Source organism: Myotis lucifugus, unplaced genomic scaffold, assembly GCF_000147115.1.
Source record: "Myotis lucifugus unplaced genomic scaffold, Myoluc2.0 scaffold_15, whole genome shotgun sequence".
Classification (NCBI taxonomy): Eukaryota; Metazoa; Chordata; class Mammalia; order Chiroptera; family Vespertilionidae; genus Myotis; species Myotis lucifugus.
In genome coordinates, this window is record NW_005871063.1 from 8829632 (window position 1) to 8846827 (window position 17196).

General features: G+C 41.1%; 2 protein-coding genes across 3 annotated transcripts in view; one reads left to right on the forward strand and one right to left on the reverse strand.

The window, feature by feature from the left end:
* SCIN (scinderin) overlaps positions 1-8564 on the forward strand; it is a 52159-nt gene extending 43595 nt beyond the window's left edge. For both annotated transcript variants that reach the window (XM_006085022.2, XM_023750761.1), the window contains 5 exons: positions 1183-1360; positions 1638-1759; positions 5223-5300; positions 7262-7322; positions 7736-8564. In XM_006085022.2, the coding sequence (XP_006085084.1) occupies positions 1183-1360; positions 1638-1759; positions 5223-5300; positions 7262-7322; positions 7736-7863 (567 nt within the window). In that variant the 3' untranslated portion in view covers positions 7864-8564. The remainder of the gene's footprint in view (positions 1-1182; positions 1361-1637; positions 1760-5222; positions 5301-7261; positions 7323-7735) is intronic.
* Positions 8565-12602: 4038 nt separating this feature from the next.
* On the reverse strand, positions 12603-14666 carry LOC102417350 (adenylate kinase 4, mitochondrial-like). The gene is made up of 2 exons (XM_006085075.1): positions 14564-14666; positions 12603-13234 (listed from the first exon to the last, which is right to left on the reverse strand). The coding sequence occupies exons 1-2, from the start codon at positions 14664-14666 to the stop codon at positions 12603-12605; spliced, it is 735 nt and encodes a 244-aa protein (XP_006085137.1).
* Between the last annotated feature and the right edge of the window lie 2530 nt (positions 14667-17196).

Genomic DNA, 17196 nt, shown 5'->3' on the forward strand with positions numbered 1-17196 from the left:
CCTGGGACACGTCTTTAATATTTCCAACAGCCATGCCTTCCTCCTCAACTGCTCTCTGGGGACAGGTCCTGACAAACCCGGTGAAATCCTACTCTACACAGAGTCCATGCCTTGGCTGGTACCTCAACATGGTTGGCCAAACAGCACCATTTGGCACAGCTGATAACCAGCTCCTTCTTGAAATGCTTCCTTCACTCGGCCTCAAGAACAACACACTCCTATGTTCTTCCTTCCTCGTCACTCCATCTCAGTTTTGCTGACTCATTTTTCATCTCCCTGTTTTCACACGTCACATAGAGTCCCACAGTCACACAGGAAATGATACACACACTGTCGCAGTCACAGAGCCAGAGGGCCTCACTGGCACTCACACAGAGTCCCAACATCACAAGGTCCTGGACCAGAGACACAAGCCCACCTAGACAGACGCTCAGGCTCACTACCAAGCCCGAGACTCTGCACATGCCTATTCCTGCCCAGAGGCTCCCCGGTAGCCTCAGTCTCCAGCCAGAGTCTGGGCCCACCTGGTCCCTCTCACTCCCAGTGGCCACATGGAGCAGACTGTTCACCAGGCCGATCCAACACAGTGGCCACCGAGTCTCGGTTGAAAGGAAGGGGCATGTCAGTGCTGTGTTTTCAACCCCCAATAAATAGTCTTATAATTTGAGCAATAATTTACCTGAGCCTGGAGCCCTTTTTAGTGAATCTATAGTATTATCTCTTTGCCTAATTTGGACTCCAGTCCCTGTTTTGTGATTTTAAGGTGTCCCTTTGGTTATCTGATAAACCTCCTGTTTAGCAGGGGAGAGAAAACTGAATAGCTTTGCCTTATCTATGTCATTTGTAAAGCTTATGCCCTCCTACCTGCCCTCCTCCCCATTAGAGCCTATCCTTGTTCTTATGGTCCCTTTGAATATTATCTTTGTTATTTATCACTGAAGTTTGGCTAATGTTGTTCTTAGAGCCTTGTGCCCCTGTCTGTGGGCAGTTGAGTTAAGCTGACACAGACCGCAGTGCTCCTGCTCTAATGTGTTTAAGCTGCAGTGCTGCCACGTGCTGCCCTGAACAAGCTTTCGGGAGGCGGGACAGAAGGCTAGGATGGCTTGTCCCAACCTCTCTGACATGTTTATTGAGGGGCAGCAATGAGTCTGACCCATTGTGTTGTTTTTCTTCACACTGTAGGTAGATGTGGATGCAAATTCGTTGAATTCCAATGATGTTTTTGTCCTGAAACTGCGACACAATAATGGCTACATCTGGGTAGGAAAAGGTGCCAGCCAGGCGGAGGAGAAGGGGGCGGAGCACGTGGCCAGTGTGCTCAGATGCAAAACCACACGGATTCAGGAGGGAGAGGAGCCAGGTGTGTGCTGTGGGGCCGGGGCCACTAACCAGAACTTACATCTGGTAGGAGTGCTAATGACGTAATTTATTTTTTCCATAAATAGTTACTTGGTAAAGGTTATTGGTGGAGGAGGGGGCATAAGAATCCATTAGTTGCCAAAGTGGGTGATGATACCTGCTGTATTTAAATAATTTCTTAACATTAAAGTCGAGGTAAGATAGTATTTGTTGATGTAACGCAGTAGCAGCCAGGTGCTCCTGGAAGTGCGTCGGGTAACTCCGTGTGTCTTCCACAGAGGAGTTCTGGAATTCCCTCGGAGGGAGAAAGCACTACCAGACCTCTCCCCTGCTTGAGAGCCAGGCTGAAGACCACCCGCCTCGGCTGTACGCCTGCTCCAACAAAACCGGAAGGTTCATTGTAAGTGTTTTGGGAGAGACTTTCCGGTGTTGGCTCGGACACACTCCGACGCTCTGATTGTCAGTTTTCACTTACCTGCAAGCCACAGGTACTACTCTTCACTCCACACAAGGTAGCTTTCAGAGTCAATGACGTAATGGATGTGAAAGCACAGGAATAGTGTAATGTACTCTATAAATCAAGCTGCTCTGAAAAATACCAGCTGCCATGCACCAGTGTCAGCATGTATGTGGATAGACTTGCTAATTGAATAATTTGACACTTCTTGTTGGCAAAAAGAGTCGTTTCTGATCCAACTATGTAAATGTTACCTTTTAATATCCTAGGGAAATAAAAATTTTCACCAGGTTGACCAAATAAATTATGGAAATACAATCATTGGGCAAAATCACAGAACACTATATACCCACTTGCAAAGTAACTGAAATCAGTAGGAATGTTTTATTTCAGTCATTCACAGGCTTTGAATTCCAGGAATTTGGAAGTAAAAGCATTTTTATATACAAGAGTGGTTTTGTACTGGGCTCTGGAATATCCTGGGCTGGTAGCCCATTATCTCAGTGTAACTATAGAAATTCTATAGTTAAAAAAAGTTGCATCCAAACAACTTTTTAGCACATGCTTCTATAATTTCTTATTAGTATTATTTGCTAATATTGCTAATAACATGTTTGTTTTAAATGAAGATATATTTTACAAAAATAATATCTAGGCTTTGTTCTTAGGTGTAAAAATCTATTAGTCTTTGTGTTTATTTTCTTTTTCTATCATGCACATATTTAAAAGAAAAAAAACACTTTTCCTCTACACCTACTCATTTTCTTGTTTGATATTTGGAGCTCCTACTTCTTTCACAATTTAAAGAAAAGGAGTGTTACTAAAAAGTGTTTCATCTTGCTGAAACCGGTTTGGCTCAGTGGATAGAGCGTCGGCCTGCGGACTGAAGGGTCCCAGGTTCGATTCCGGTCAAGGGCATGTACCTGGGTTGTGGGCACATCCCCAGTGGAGGATGTGCAGGAGGCAGCTGGTCGATGTTTCTCTCTCATCGATGTTTCTGACTCTATCTCTCTCCCTTCCTCTCTGTGAAAAATCAATAAAATATATTTAAAAAAAAAAAGTGTTTCATCTTATCACCATCAGAAAGCAGGCTTTGGACATGTAGATTCATGTCTAAAGGCAGCAGAGCCCACTGGTTAAAAGCACAGCTTTTAGAGCCAATCTGCCTGTGTGATATTACTTACTTGGTGATATTATTTACTGGCTGTGTGACTTTAGGCTGGTTACTTACCCTCTCTGTGCTGTAGTTTTCTCATCTGTTAAATGGGGCTAATCCTAGTATCTTCTTCATAAGGTTGTTGTGAATATTAAATTTTGTGAGGAGCCGCTACAGTGTTTGGGCAGGTTCAAGCCTTGGACTGATGAGAGGGCACAGTCCTCTCATTGCCATGTGCAAGTCCCAGCTTGGAGAGCAGAGCCCTCCCAGCACAATTATAGCCAACAGCTATAGTTGTAAGCTTGAACCTATGGTCCGAACACGTGGCCCCACGTGCCTGAGTGATAGAGTTCAGGTGCATGTAGTTGAGTAGATTGAAACCCACAAGAATGTTGTAAACATCTTGATCACGCCCTTACTTTGCCTCGTGACATCTGCTATAAAATAAAGACACGGCTTGTGGGCGCTGGCGCTGTCTCTCAGAGAAGCAGCGTCCCACCCACCGAGACCCAGCTTTCATTCTCTTGTCTGTCTTTTCTAAGCCTTTCAGCCGCCCCCACTCAGGTTCACCCTTGGCCGAGCCAGTGCGGCACAAAATTAGTTGTTGTGTATAAAGGATTAGAACAGTGCAGGGCACAAAGTAAGTAATATTTAAGGTTCTTGCTTTTTTCAACCTTTATCAGATTAGCAAATATTCTGTTAAAAGATAATGTAAACAAATTCCTTGCCCTTTGTAAATGGTTAGCTTTTCGTTTGCTTATTTTTTGATTTTTTTTTTTTTTTTTTTGTATAACGTCAGTATCTCATACAGCATACTGTCTATGTATTATCTTGCTCCGAGGGCTACAGATCACCTAGGACCAGGTTGGCTGGGCACAGCTGGGAGGTTCTCCATTGGCTGCAGTTTAGGGTCATGCCAGTGTTTTCCATGACAGACCCCAGGGGCACAAGAGGACCCCTGCTTAGTCCCCTTGGCTAATATGACATAGCTAAGGCCACAGTCCACTCTGCCTACTCGACTGTACTGCAAAGTCACATGGCAGAAGGAAGGAGTGAAGAGTTGGGAACCATAATCCAATCTACCACACTTTTCTAAGGATCAGGCGAGTTTTATCCAGAACTCTTTAAACGTATTGAACTTTTCACTAACAAGTGTGGCTCAGTTTGTTGGAGCATCATCTCGTAAACCAAGAGGTCATGGATTTGATTCCCAGTCAGGGCACATACCCAGGTTGCAGGTTCCATGCCCAGTCAGGGTGCAGTCCCCATGCATACAGAGGCAACTGATCAATGTTTCTCTCTAATATCAATGTTTCTCTCTCTCTCTATCTCTCCCTTACATATTTGCTTTTACTGGATGTGTTAAACTAACCTTCTCAAACCCTTTAATGTTAACTATAGAGAATACAATTTAACCCACTTAAAAATAATGAACTTTGCATATGGAATATTATGTTATAATTTCATGTGTTAAACTAACCTTCTCAAACCCTTTAATGTTAACTATAGAGAATACAATTTAACCCACTTAAAAATAATGAAAGACAGTTTAATACCCATATGTTATAATTTCATCTTATTGAGAATTGTTGATTTATAAAAATGACCAAACCTATTGATTTTATTAAAACAACCTTGACCTATAAAATGAAAGACAGTTTAATACCCAGACCATAAACTCAAATGTGTTGACAAGAAATGTTCAAACCTGTAGAGAATTTTTACAAGAGTTTTTTTGAGCCGAAACTGACAACATGTGCCAGAAGCAGATTTCAAATGCTCCCGAGAATAGCAGTTGTGCAGCTTCTTTATGCATTTGAAGTTAAGGAGGGAACGCAAGGAAGGTTACATGGAGGTGAGAAAAAGCAAGGTGGCGACTACACTGCAGGATAGGTAACAAGATTATGTTACCTATAGTCAAGACCTCCTTTGAGGAGTATTGCTTCTGGCATTTCCAAGCTGTGTTAACCCAGATGCACAAGAATAATGGACAGCGCTGGCTTAAACTTTTCACTAAAGAAGTTATAGGTCTGGAGTGTCGCTGTCCACCATGACCTGCCCAGTTAGAAACTTATGATCAGATCACCCTGTGTGGTCACTACCCACAGAACCTTTTTCTTTTGTCCACAAATGCCAAAAATGTCTTTAGAGACTTTAGGAAAGCAGCATAAATCTGTGAAGCAACTTGTCTATATATTAGAAAAATTACTTCTTGATGGTTTGGTCATAAAGTGTTTTTATACATTTCAGATTGAAGAGGTCCCAGGAGAGTTCACCCAGGATGATTTAGCAGAAGATGATGTCATGCTGTTAGATGCTTGGGAACAGGTAAAACTATATTTTGTTCACAACAAGAGAGAGTACGTGTAGCTGGGAGCCGCCAAAACCTGCTTTGAGAAATGGCAAGTCTAATAATACAGCGGCCTATGGATTTAGGTTGTATTGAAAGGAGACAACACATTTGGGCAAGTTGATATCTTAATGTGGAAGTAATTCCACGATTGCCAACTTTGGCTGTATAATTTTAGGCAAAAAACTTTATTTTTCATTTATTTGTAAAATTCGCTCACTCCTAACTTGTTCATATATTATTTAGCCAACTAATAAATGCATTAGTTGTATAATAAGTGGGTTTAACAGGAGTACAATGCCGTGGGGAAGATTGAAATATTCAGAATTTCTCTTGAAACTTGACAACTCACAGGAGACCCTTCCCCTGGGAAAGAAACAGGCATGGAATAGCTTTGAATTTACCGAGTAAAGAATGCCACTGTTACGTTGATTTTGGAGAAAATTAATGGTGATTTAACACGGCACACTGATAGTTGATTTTTTAACCTCCATTTACTATTGTAAGTTAACAATGATAATAAAATAAATATATTAGGAACTAAATGATATGAACAGTTACAAAATAGTTGTCTGAATTTGGCCTACTTGTAGAGTCAACCAAACAATATTATAGGCCTGCTCTTAATTCCTAAGTCATTCAGTTATGTTACCCCTTAGATTCTTGTTAACTAGACTTACTGTTGTGGTGATCATTTCATAATAGATACAAATACCGAATAATTCTGTTATACACCTGGAACTAATATAATGTTATATGTCAATTATACTTCATATACAGTACCAGGCTGTCATGGCTTGTTCTCCACCCTGCAAGCAAATATCCCAGCCCTCTCAGTATGAACTAGAACACAAAACTAATTTGACCAAAATTTTCCCGCCAACAAGTGACTTTAAAATGATTTACATATAAGATAATTCAGGAGAATTTTTTAGCATTGAAGTACGCAACCCACATATTTAAGAAGGAGAAGGACACATACAGAATATATTATTATATCAGTTTAAATAAAACATCAGTATTTTTTAAAAATATATTTTATTGATTTTTTACAGCGAGAAAGGGAGAGAGATAGAGAGTTAGAAACATCGATCAGCTGCCTCCTGCACACTCCCTACTGGGTATGTGCTTGCAACCAAGGTACATGCCCTTGACCGGAATCGAACCTGGGGCCCTTCAGTCTACAGGCCGACGCTCTATCCACTGAGCCAAACCGGTCAGGGTGAAACATCAGTATTTAATTATTCAAGAGTATAGCACTTTTACCAAATTGTTAGAGAGTACAATACTATAGGACCATGGTCGGCAAACTGCGACTCATGAGCCACATGCGGCTCTTTGGCCCCTTGAGTGTGGCTCTTCCTAAGCCTTAGGAGTACCCTAATTAAGTTAATAACAATGTACCTACCTATATAGTTTAAGTTTAAAAAATGTGGCTCTCAAAAGAAATTTCAATCGTACTGTTGATATTTGGCTCTGTTGACTAATGAGTTTGCCGACCACTGCTATAGGAGAACACGAAGCTTCAGCCAGAAGTTCCTCAAGGGAGTCTGGAGTGCCCATAGACAAGCTGAGTGTGGGCCCCCCAGGATAATATGGGGATAATGATTGTCTTACACACTCCAGGGAGAGTGCAAGAGAAAATTAAACAATCCGTAAGTTGTTTTGGGGAGTGTTCATTTTATTAACTGGAAAACACTATATAAACACAAAATATCAGAATGTGAAATCTGGACTGAAACTTGTCTGGATAGAAGTTGTAGGCGTCTCCTAATAAGTGTAGACACTGGGAAAGTGGTTGAACTTCCGCGCAATTGTGTCCACATTTCTCACTGGTGAGGCTGTGAAGATTTAAAGAGCAGTGTGTGAGGAGGACTTTGCATGGGGTCCAGCACTGAGTCAACACTCCTCCAACAGTATATATTGTTTCATTCTTCAGATTTTTATTTGGATTGGCAAAGATGCCAATGAAGTTGAGAAGACAGAATCTCTGAAGTCTGGTAAGCTAGATATCAATTATCCTGAAATTTTTTAATTCACTTACATTTTTTTAATTATAGAAATAGTAAAATCTACATAACTGTTATAACCTAGTATAACCTAGGTTTTTTCTAAAAATTCCTTTTGAACAACCCTGGGTTATTTTCTGGCACAATTTCTGTTATTGAAAACATACGATTATGCCATAAGTATAATTCCATAAAGTTTGGATTTTTTTCAGGCAATAATGGAACTCCCATGGTACATTCTATAGTAGATGAGAGAAATCTATAAGTAATTGTTCATATGGAACAATATTTGACTACTTGGGGGCAAGGAAGATTTAATTTGTTATATTTATTGAAAAACTTTTCATTCTACAGCTACTTTAATCAAGACTAATTAAATTTATATGTCTGTCCTTCTTTTTTAGCCAAAATGTACCTTGAGACAGACCCTTCTGGAAGAGACAGGAGGACGCCAATTATCATAGTAAAACAGGGCTATGAGCCACCCACATTCACAGGCTGGTTTCTGGGCTGGGATTCCAGCAGGTGGTAAACTGGCTTTTGGAGGAATAAGCAAACAAACATTATGGCTGTCCCATTGCTGTTTGGGGTTGGGGGAGGGCGGTTGTTTATTTGACTTTAGAAAATTAACCTCAGCTATATGGCTATTTTTTAATGCCTAGGATTGGTTTGAAATTCTTTTTAAACTGGAATTTTCTGATGTTAATAGATAACCAAAACTTAACTTTTGTTATGGACCATTATTGGCTCTGCTTGAAACTGATTTATGTCTTTTTATATGATCTATAAAGATGAAAAGCTAGGCACAAGCTAGGGGAGTTTGTCGGAAAATTTTAGTATTCAGGAGCCATTAGCCAAACTTGTTCTTTAACGTGCCAGAGAAGACAGCCATAATGTTTCTTAGGTTCTTCTTTCTATGTGTTCAAACAAGGAGTATATTTGCAGTAAAGTTTATGTTATTATGGCTTTAAAAGTTTGTTTTCCTTTTTTAGCCAATGTGATTTTGATGCCATTAACTCCTAAGTGTCATTTTCCGAGAGAAACTTCACCTCTTTTGCTTTTTTAAAAGCCTTTGAAAGCACAGCTCTTTCATGACAAAACAATTTGTATTCTGTTCCATATATACATATATATATATTTGAAAGTACATGTTTATCATATCCAAAAAATATGTACAAAAGCACTTCACTGATACAGTCTTCCATCATTAAAATACATCTTTTTGAAAAAGTATATTTGTTGTGACATTTTATTCAAATGTGATATGAGTTAATCATATTATTAATTTTAATGTTAAATCCTTTTATGCATATATGAATTTAGCATTTCTTTTTTTTATTTTTATTGATTTCAGAGAGGAAGGGACAGGGGGAGAGAGATAGAAACATCAATAATGAGAGAGAATCATTGATTGGCTGCCTCCTGCATGCCCCAGTATAGTGGGGATAAAACCCGAAACCTGGGCATGTGCCCTGACCGGGAATTGAACCATGACCTCCTGGTTCATAGGTTGACACTCAACCACTGAGCCACTCTAGCTGGGCAATTTAGCATTTCTTAATTCATCCTCATTCAGTAGTAGTCAAAATTAGACAGCCTTTCCATGGTTACATAATTATGAAAGGTTTAGTTTTTTTTAATTGAGCCATTTTATTATTATTGTTAAAAAATAAAACATATATATTGCATGAGTGCTTTATAGACCTTGCCTTGCTTCAAATAGTTCACTCATTTTTTAGTGAAATTTTGTGAGACCATTAAAAAATTGACTTCAAAATAGCATATATTGGAAAGGGTATTCAGAAGGATAAAATAAACATATTTGTTTTTTAAAGGCACTTAAAATATGCACTAAGAGAAAATATTTGGGCCAAAAACCAAATTTCAGCACATTTAAAGTATTGAAGTTATACAAACTATGTTGTCCAACCACAATGTATTAAACTAGAAATCAGTAACAGAGATATCTGGCTAATCCTCAAATATTTAGATGAAAAGAGATATCACAAGGGAAATTAAAAAATATTTTCATTTCAATGAAAATGAAAAGCAGCCCACCAAAATATGTGGGAAACAGCAAACACAGTGCTTAACAGGAAATTTATAGCATTAAATCCTAACACAGATAAATAGAAAGATCTCAAGTCAGTGATCTAAATTTCCACCTTGCCCTGGCCTGTTTGGCTCAGTGGATAGAGCGTCGGCCTGCGGACTGAAGGGTCCCAGGTTTGATTCTGGTCAAGGGCATGTACCTTGGTTGCGGGCACATCCCCAGTAGGAGGTGTGCAGGAGGCAGCTGATTGATGTTTCTCTCTCATCGATGTTTCTAACTCTCTATCCCTCTCCCTTCCTCTCTGTAAAAAATCAATAAAATATATATAAAAAATAAATAAATAAAAAATAAAAAATAAATTTCCACCTTAAGAAACTGTAAGAGCAAATTAAACACAAAGAAAATAGAGACAAGGGAATGACTAATTCACAAAAGAGGGGAAAAAACATAAATTGCTAATATCAGAAATAAAATAAGGGTATCACCACAGAACCTATGGACCCTAAAAAGAAAATATGAAACATAACCTTATGCATATAAATTTGGCATTGATGAAATGGGCAAATTTCTTGAGAGATAAACTATTAAACATAATTCAAGAGGAAACAGATAAACCTAAATAGCAATGTACACTCATATTAAAGAAATTGAATTCACAGTAAAGCACCTTCTGAAAGAAAAGTCTAGGCCTAATTGAGCTTTACTGGTGACTTCTAGCAAACATTTAAGCAATGGAACTAATTCTAGACAAACTCTTCCTGATAATACAAGACAAGGATAGAAGATAAGAGAAAATTTCCCGACTCATGTGTGAGGCTAGTATTACCCTGACCAAAATGAAACCAAAAGATTGTAAGAACAGAAAATTACATACCAGTACTCCTCAAAATACTGATGTAAAAATCTTAAAATTTTATCAAATTGAATCCAACAATACAAAAATTAAAGGGGTTCTATCCCAGGCCCTGGCCAGGTAACTCAGTTGGTTAGAGTAGCATCCCAATATGCCAAGGTTTTAGATTTGATCTGAGGTCAGGACACATACAAGAAGCAACCAATTAATGCATAAATAAGTGGAACAACAAATATCTCTCTCTCTCTCTCTCTCTCTCTCTCTCTCTCTCTCTCTCTCATTCTCTTTCTCCCCCCCCCCAAAATCAATAAATTAAAAAAATTTAAAGAGGAGTTTCATCCCAGGAATTCATTTTAACATTTAAAAATTGATCAAGAATTCTCCATATTAACAGCCTAAAAGAGAAAACCAGGTGACTTCTGTATAGATGCAGAAAAGTGTTTGATAAAATTCAGTAACATTCATAAAAAAAACTCAGAGAAAACTGGGAATAGAATGGAAATTTCTTGATCTTAAAAGGGTATCTATAAAAAATGTATAGCTGACATCATATTTAAGAGTGGAAGAACAAATTTTTTCCACTAAAATCTGGAACAAGGTGTTTGTTCTCATCTCTTCCATATTTTCTTGGAGGTCGTAGCTAGTCTATTGAGGCAGGGTTTCTCAGCCTTGACACCATTGGCCTTTGGACAGTTCTTTGCACAGTGCAATACAGGATGATTAGTAGCATTTCTGGCCTCTGCTCACAAGATACCAGTACCATCCTTCTCTCACTACCCCCACCAGTAGCATCCTTCTCTCCCTACTCTCCACACCCAGTTGTAACAAACATTTAGACATTTCCAAATGTCCCTGAGGCAGAGGGAAGCAAAATTGCCATCTATGGAGAACCACTTCAGTAAAGTAAGAGAAAGAACTGAAAGTTGGAAAGGAAGAAATAAGTACTTTTGGTGAAAGTGATTTATCTGGTCACTAATAGTCTTTAAATGCTCCCGGGTGAGTATAATATGCAGCAAGGCAAGAGGCCTACCCCATCCAGCCTGTTGAAAAACAAATACAGCTCTCTCCGGCTCTAGATCCTCTCCCCTCCCCTACTCCCATGTTTTTTGTGTTGTTGTTTTTTACCAAATGATTTATTGATATTACATTACAGTGAGTGACAAAATAGTGTTATCTGTATTTTTAGACTTTATGGCCACCCTATAGAATCTTTGGACTAGAAAAGAAATTAAGATTTTGTTTTCTCATCATCATTAAGCTGTCATCCTTAGTCTAGGCACAGCTGGTACAACATGATTCTGCAACCCCACAGGCTTCATTCCCTTTACCAACTATTTACTCCCAGGAGAAAAACAGCATCAACATCTAGCAGCATTTTCAAAATACATTTTTTAAAAAATCTTGAATAGAAAGTAAACAATTCTTTTAGTCCAGTAACTCCCTATGGTCTTATTGCATCTAATACATAAGATAGGCTCTTTTAATATTTATGTAGGTGAATATTTCTTATTTTGAGGATTTACAAAAGACAATGAGGATTTTATTTTTCCACAAAAAAAGGAACAGTATCCACCCAGGAGAATCAGACCAGCAGTTTAAGTAGCTCAGCTTTTGGTGCATGAAGTGATCTGACATCATCCCCTCGCTCTCAGATCTTAGGAAGGAAGTTCAGAGGGAGAAAGGCTGTAGGGAGCAGGGGAGAGGAGGAAACAGATGTGGTAGAAAACACCGTCTAGTAAAAACAGCAGAAGCCAAGTCCTTTCATTGCAGGATGTCTGAAGAGGAGAGCTTCTATGGAGCATGGATGCAGGAAAGGAGATGTCTCTCTTAACAAACAATAAATGGTGGATACAGTCACTCAGAGTCAGAGAAGTGACCACCGCGAGAAATTGGCTTCAACCTCGTTGTCTCCAGGGGAGAACATACCAGAGAATGTGGGACAAAGCCCGGGCCACCGCCCTGGGCGTTGGCAGGCCTACTGGTGCTATGGTTCAACCGCCTTCAGGGGGTGGGGAGAACCAGTGACCACCACTCATGGGTACAGGGGCTACCACTATGGCAACAACATGACGGTCAAACATCAGCTAGCGCTTGGGCTATGCACCGCTTGAAATCCAGCCTGCCCTCGCTTTCCTGTGAAGGGCTCGAGGCCTGTGCAGAGCATCTTCAACAGGTGCAGGTGCCCCTTCTTAGGAAGGGCGGAGAACAGCCTCTTCATGAGCTCCTTTTGCTCATTAGTTTTCCTATCAGTTCATCCTTTAAACTAGAAAAGACCAAGCTATCTCAGCTGGCTTCTGATTGGGACCACACTACACATACAACTCAAAGAAGGACCCCATCGTCTTGGTTCTCCCACTGGGCGCGCTCACCTTGCTCCTCTGGACTGAATAGGTGTGATCTTGTTGGAGAAAACCGTGTAAACGCAGGGGCAGATTTGGTCAGTTTCCGTTCCAGAAAACTGGGGGCGCACTCCTTGGGTCTTGCATAGTTTAACGACCGGGTTGGCCACCTCCTGGTGCTGGCTTAGCCTGACATTGACTGCTTCCGGTGTAGCATCCTCCTGCTGGACCCACCGCCCGCCGGTGACGTCATCACCCAGGTAGGAGAGGTGGATTGAAGTACAGGTTATACACCCTTCCGCTAGGGGGCGCGCCCAACCTCGGCTGGGATCATCTGGGTGTTTCCGATGCGGGATGCGGTGCTCAGAGTGATCACCGAGCCAGGGCACAGATCCCATCCAGGGCTTCAGCCTAAACTGAGGTCCCGGGAAAATCGCTAGTCGCCGGGCCGATCCCGCCGGTTCTCCAGCTCCCACCGCACCAGGCGTGTGGTCACGCGGCCTGGGACCACGCGGCCATGGTCTGTACCGCTTGGCGGGATCACCAGCTTCGGTGTCGGCTTTGATGTCTTCCCGCAAGAAGAGGCCGCTGGAGAGATGCTGGAGGCCCAAGTCCTCGGCGCTCCCCTGGCCCACGGCGCCCTGGCCCGAGCCGGGCGCTCCGAGGAGACGTCACGCAGGAGTTCGGGAGCCGTGGCTGCGCGAGGAGGAGCGGGGCGGCCAGAGGGCTGGCGGACCGCGGCCTCGAGAGGCACCTGAAGCTTCCATTCTGCTCCGGACACGCTCCGTGCAGGTGGGGACTGGACGGCCGCCCCTGCTCAGCTGGGACTCGGCGCTCTGACAACTGGGGGGTTGGGGGAAGGGGGTGTGTGTGTGGGTTTCTTATCCAGAGGGCCCTTGTTTATTGCATGTCACTTTATTGAACTTCACAGGTGTTTCCTTTTCTGCACATAAAAGTTAAGACCTTCACCAGCAAAATGATTACAGCTGGCCTTACTTGCTTTGCTGCGCTGCGCTGGAACCCAACCGGCAACGTCTCCGAGGTATGTCTGCATTAGGGGTGACCCTTGAGGAAAGCGAGGATTAGGGGTGCCGAAGCCACCACTACGCACATCCTTTACTCTTTCCCCCTCCCCCACCCCCGCAAGTATTTTTGATACAAGGTTGGGAATGTGAAAATACTGTTTTTGGTTTGTAGTTGATTGAATCTGCAGATGCGAAACCCATGGATACTAAGGCCTGAATGTATTTATGGGGGGAAAAACATGCGTAGTAAATCCACGCTGTTGAGCCTGTGTTGTTCAAGGGTCAACTGTATTTTCATGTACAGGAGTAGCAAAAACTCTCAGACACAGTAGTTAACTGGCAAAACATTCCTTTGACTTAAAAGCCCTGATATGTCTTACCCTGGCCTCAACATTTGAGGCAGTGAATACTCTGTTAAAAAAATTAAAATCTACCCGTCAACAGCATAAGATTTACTTTCTGTTTATTCTAGAAATAGATTTTTATTTAAAGCATTACGGATGGAAGTTCTGTTGTCTATCTCTTTAAGTTCTTTAAAACAGTGTTCTGCCTGATTAAAATAAAAGTTGAAACAAGCAAAATAGAGACAGACTCAGAGCTAACAGCTGTTGGGGGGCGGGGAAGATGAAAGAATTGAGCAAAAAAGAAATAACTCATGGGCAGGGACAACAGTGTGGTGATTGCGGGGCTGGGGGAGGTGGAGGAGGGTATGGGGGGATGAATGGTGATGGTGGACACTTGAGTTGGGGGGGGGTGTGTGTGAACACACAATACAGTGTACAGAATTGTGCACCTGAAACCTGTATAATTTTGTTAACCAGTGTCACTCCAATAAATTCAACAAAAAGGGAAAAAAGTAGTTTATGATATTGTATGCTGGTCAAATAAACCACAAAATGCTTTTGGATTTGGGGAGATGTATCCATGTATTTAGCCATTAAAAAAAGAGAGAGGAAAAATACCTTCAGAGATGTGCACATCCAAACAGCACAGTAGAGGGCACTCTGTGTCCATGTTAACGAAGAACGGCTTTGCTAGTTCCTGAAAACACTGAGAAATGGCCATTTTCACTTTTATTTTACTAGTAGATTGGGAAAGTGTTGTGTTTCTAGGAAGGTTAATGTGGCTGTGATCCTAGCCTACAAGCATTTTATACTGTGTTCCATTCTATGAGTATTTTACACTGTTTTCCAGTTCTGAGGTTCAATAGCATGCAATCATCTTCATTTTATAATGTATTTGCGACCTGACAGGCTATCCTGACATCCTGGTATCCTGACACATATGTTTGTATATTTATATCCTGGTGTATATCCTAGTGCTGGTGAACCAGCAGAGAGCAGATAGTTAAGGATACCCTGCCCTCATGGAGCTGTAGTCCAGTGGGTGGAGACAGAATACAAGCAAATATTTATATACAACTTCTGCCATATGAAGAAAAATAAAGCCAGAGAGAGACAGGAATTGTGAGGTGAGGGATTATATTTTAGATAGAGAAGGCCCCTCCACAGTGACATTTGGACAGAGACCTGAAACAAATGAGGGAAGGAGTCTGTGATGGTTAACTTTGTGTATAACCTTGACTAGGCCAAAGGATGCCCAGATATCTGGTTAAACATTATTTCTCCATAATCATGTGAGCCAACTTCTTGTAAGAAATGTCATTTTATATATACCATAGCCTATTAGTGTCTTTCTCTGGAGAACCATGACTAATGAGTAATGACTAATACAGAGCTCCTGGCGTATCTCTGGGTGGGGACCTGCAGAGCCTTTCATGCAGAGGGGTAAGAAGCTGCTTGGCTTGTTCAAGGAATTGTGAGGAAGGGGTGTGGCTAGAGAGATTGAGAGAGATGGAGAAGGGTGAGAGATGAGGTCAGAAAGGTAGTGGGACGTCCATAGATCAGTGGGATTCCCATTTTCCCTCTGGGTGAGATAAGATGGAGTGACATGATTGTCTCCCATTTTGAAAGGCTCTGACTCACTGCAGAGTGGAGGAGAGCCTGCAGGATGGCCAGCCTGGAAGGAGAGGCCAAGTAAGAGGCTGTGATTGTAACCCAGGCTGAGCTGGTGGTGATGGTGGTGAAGAGGGACTGCATATGAAGCCAGTGGGAGGAGGATGGATTTGATATAGGATGTGAGAAAATGAGATACATTGAGTATCACAGGAGTTGCTATTTATTGATCTTGGACACATTGTGTGAGGAGGTGTAACTGGGGAAAAAGGAATTGATAATGTCCATTTTTTGACATGTTTATCCTATTGGACAGTCAATTGAAGTTATTGAGTAGGCTGTTCAAGTTCAATAGAGAATTCATGGCCAGGAACATATATTTGCTGTGAGTCAGTGTATAGATACATTTAAAGACATAGAGTGGATGCGGTGACCTAGAGTGTGAGTATAGATAAAGAAGACATCTGAGAGGACAACTGACTCCTGGAATGTTCTGTCACCTAGTGGTGCAAGAGGAGAGGAGGAGCTGGAAAAGATGAGGAGGCAAAGATCCCAGTGAGGCAAGAAGAAAATGGAGGGGGTCCATGAGGGAATGCTTTGCTGCGGTAAATTATAAGGAAGTAACTACCCATGCCTTTCTGATAATTTCCTAATAATATAACTAAATATTCTTGTGAATGTTCTAATGGGTGCTTATGGGATATTTACCACCAAATTGTGCATTGCCCAAAGTACTGATTTTCAACTGAGGCCGATTTTGCTCCCCAGGGGACATTTGGCAGCAATGCCTGGTTACATGTTTGGTTGTCAGAACTGGGGGACATCTAGTGTTACTTGTATCTCTTGGGTAGAACCCAGGGATGATGCTAAGTATCCTACAGTGCACAGGAGAGACCCTCACAGCAAGGGATGATCTCATCCAAAGTGTCAATAGGGCCAAGGCTGAGAATCACTAACTTAGAATAACTGCCTTTCAACATGGAAATAAAGTAGTGTATTATTACAGAGAAATTGTTTTAAAAAAACAAACAAAAATAAGAAAATACCACATGCTAGGGCAGCTGCTTTATTTTTCATATAATGTTTTACAAAAAGAACCAAATAAGATATCTGAATTAATAAACTAAATTTGCCATATTTTTATCGTCATGAAATAGGAACTCTCTATATAAGACCTAATTATTTAACAGTACTAAAATATATAGACACAGGTATGTGTGTAAGGTAATAACTTTTTGAAAATTTTAAACACTATAATTTTGATATTCTATATTTAAAATTGATGTTGAACCTTAGTGTATTCATTTCCTATTGCTACTATAACAAATTATCCTAAATTTAGTAGCTTAAAACAAGACAAATAGATCGCCTTCTAGTTCTGAAGCTCAGAATTCTAAAGTGGGCCAACAGGGTTGCTTGAATTTCTTCAGGAGGCTCTAGGGGCAGAATCCTTGCCTTGCATTTTCCAGTTTCTAGTGGCCTCCAGCATTCCTTGGCTTGTGGCCACTTCTTCCATTTTCAAAGCTAGCATTGTGGCAGCTTCAGAGATCTCTTTTTCTATCTAAACTGCGGTGTGACCATCAGTAATATCTCCTTCTCTGACTCTGACTTCCTTCCTTCCTTCCTTCCTTCCTTCCTTC

What these genes read in the sequence shown, in the direction of transcription:
- LOC102417350 (XM_006085075.1), bottom strand. Translation starts at nt 14,666, where the DNA reads ATGGCCATTTCTCAGTGTTTTCAGGAACTAGCAAAGCCGTTCTTCGTT. An exon ending in GGATGTGCACATCTCTGAAG is followed by an intron (nt 13,235 to 14,563) that starts GTATTTTTCCTC and finishes GTCTCCTCGGAG; the next exon opens with CGCCCGGCTCGGGCCAGGGC.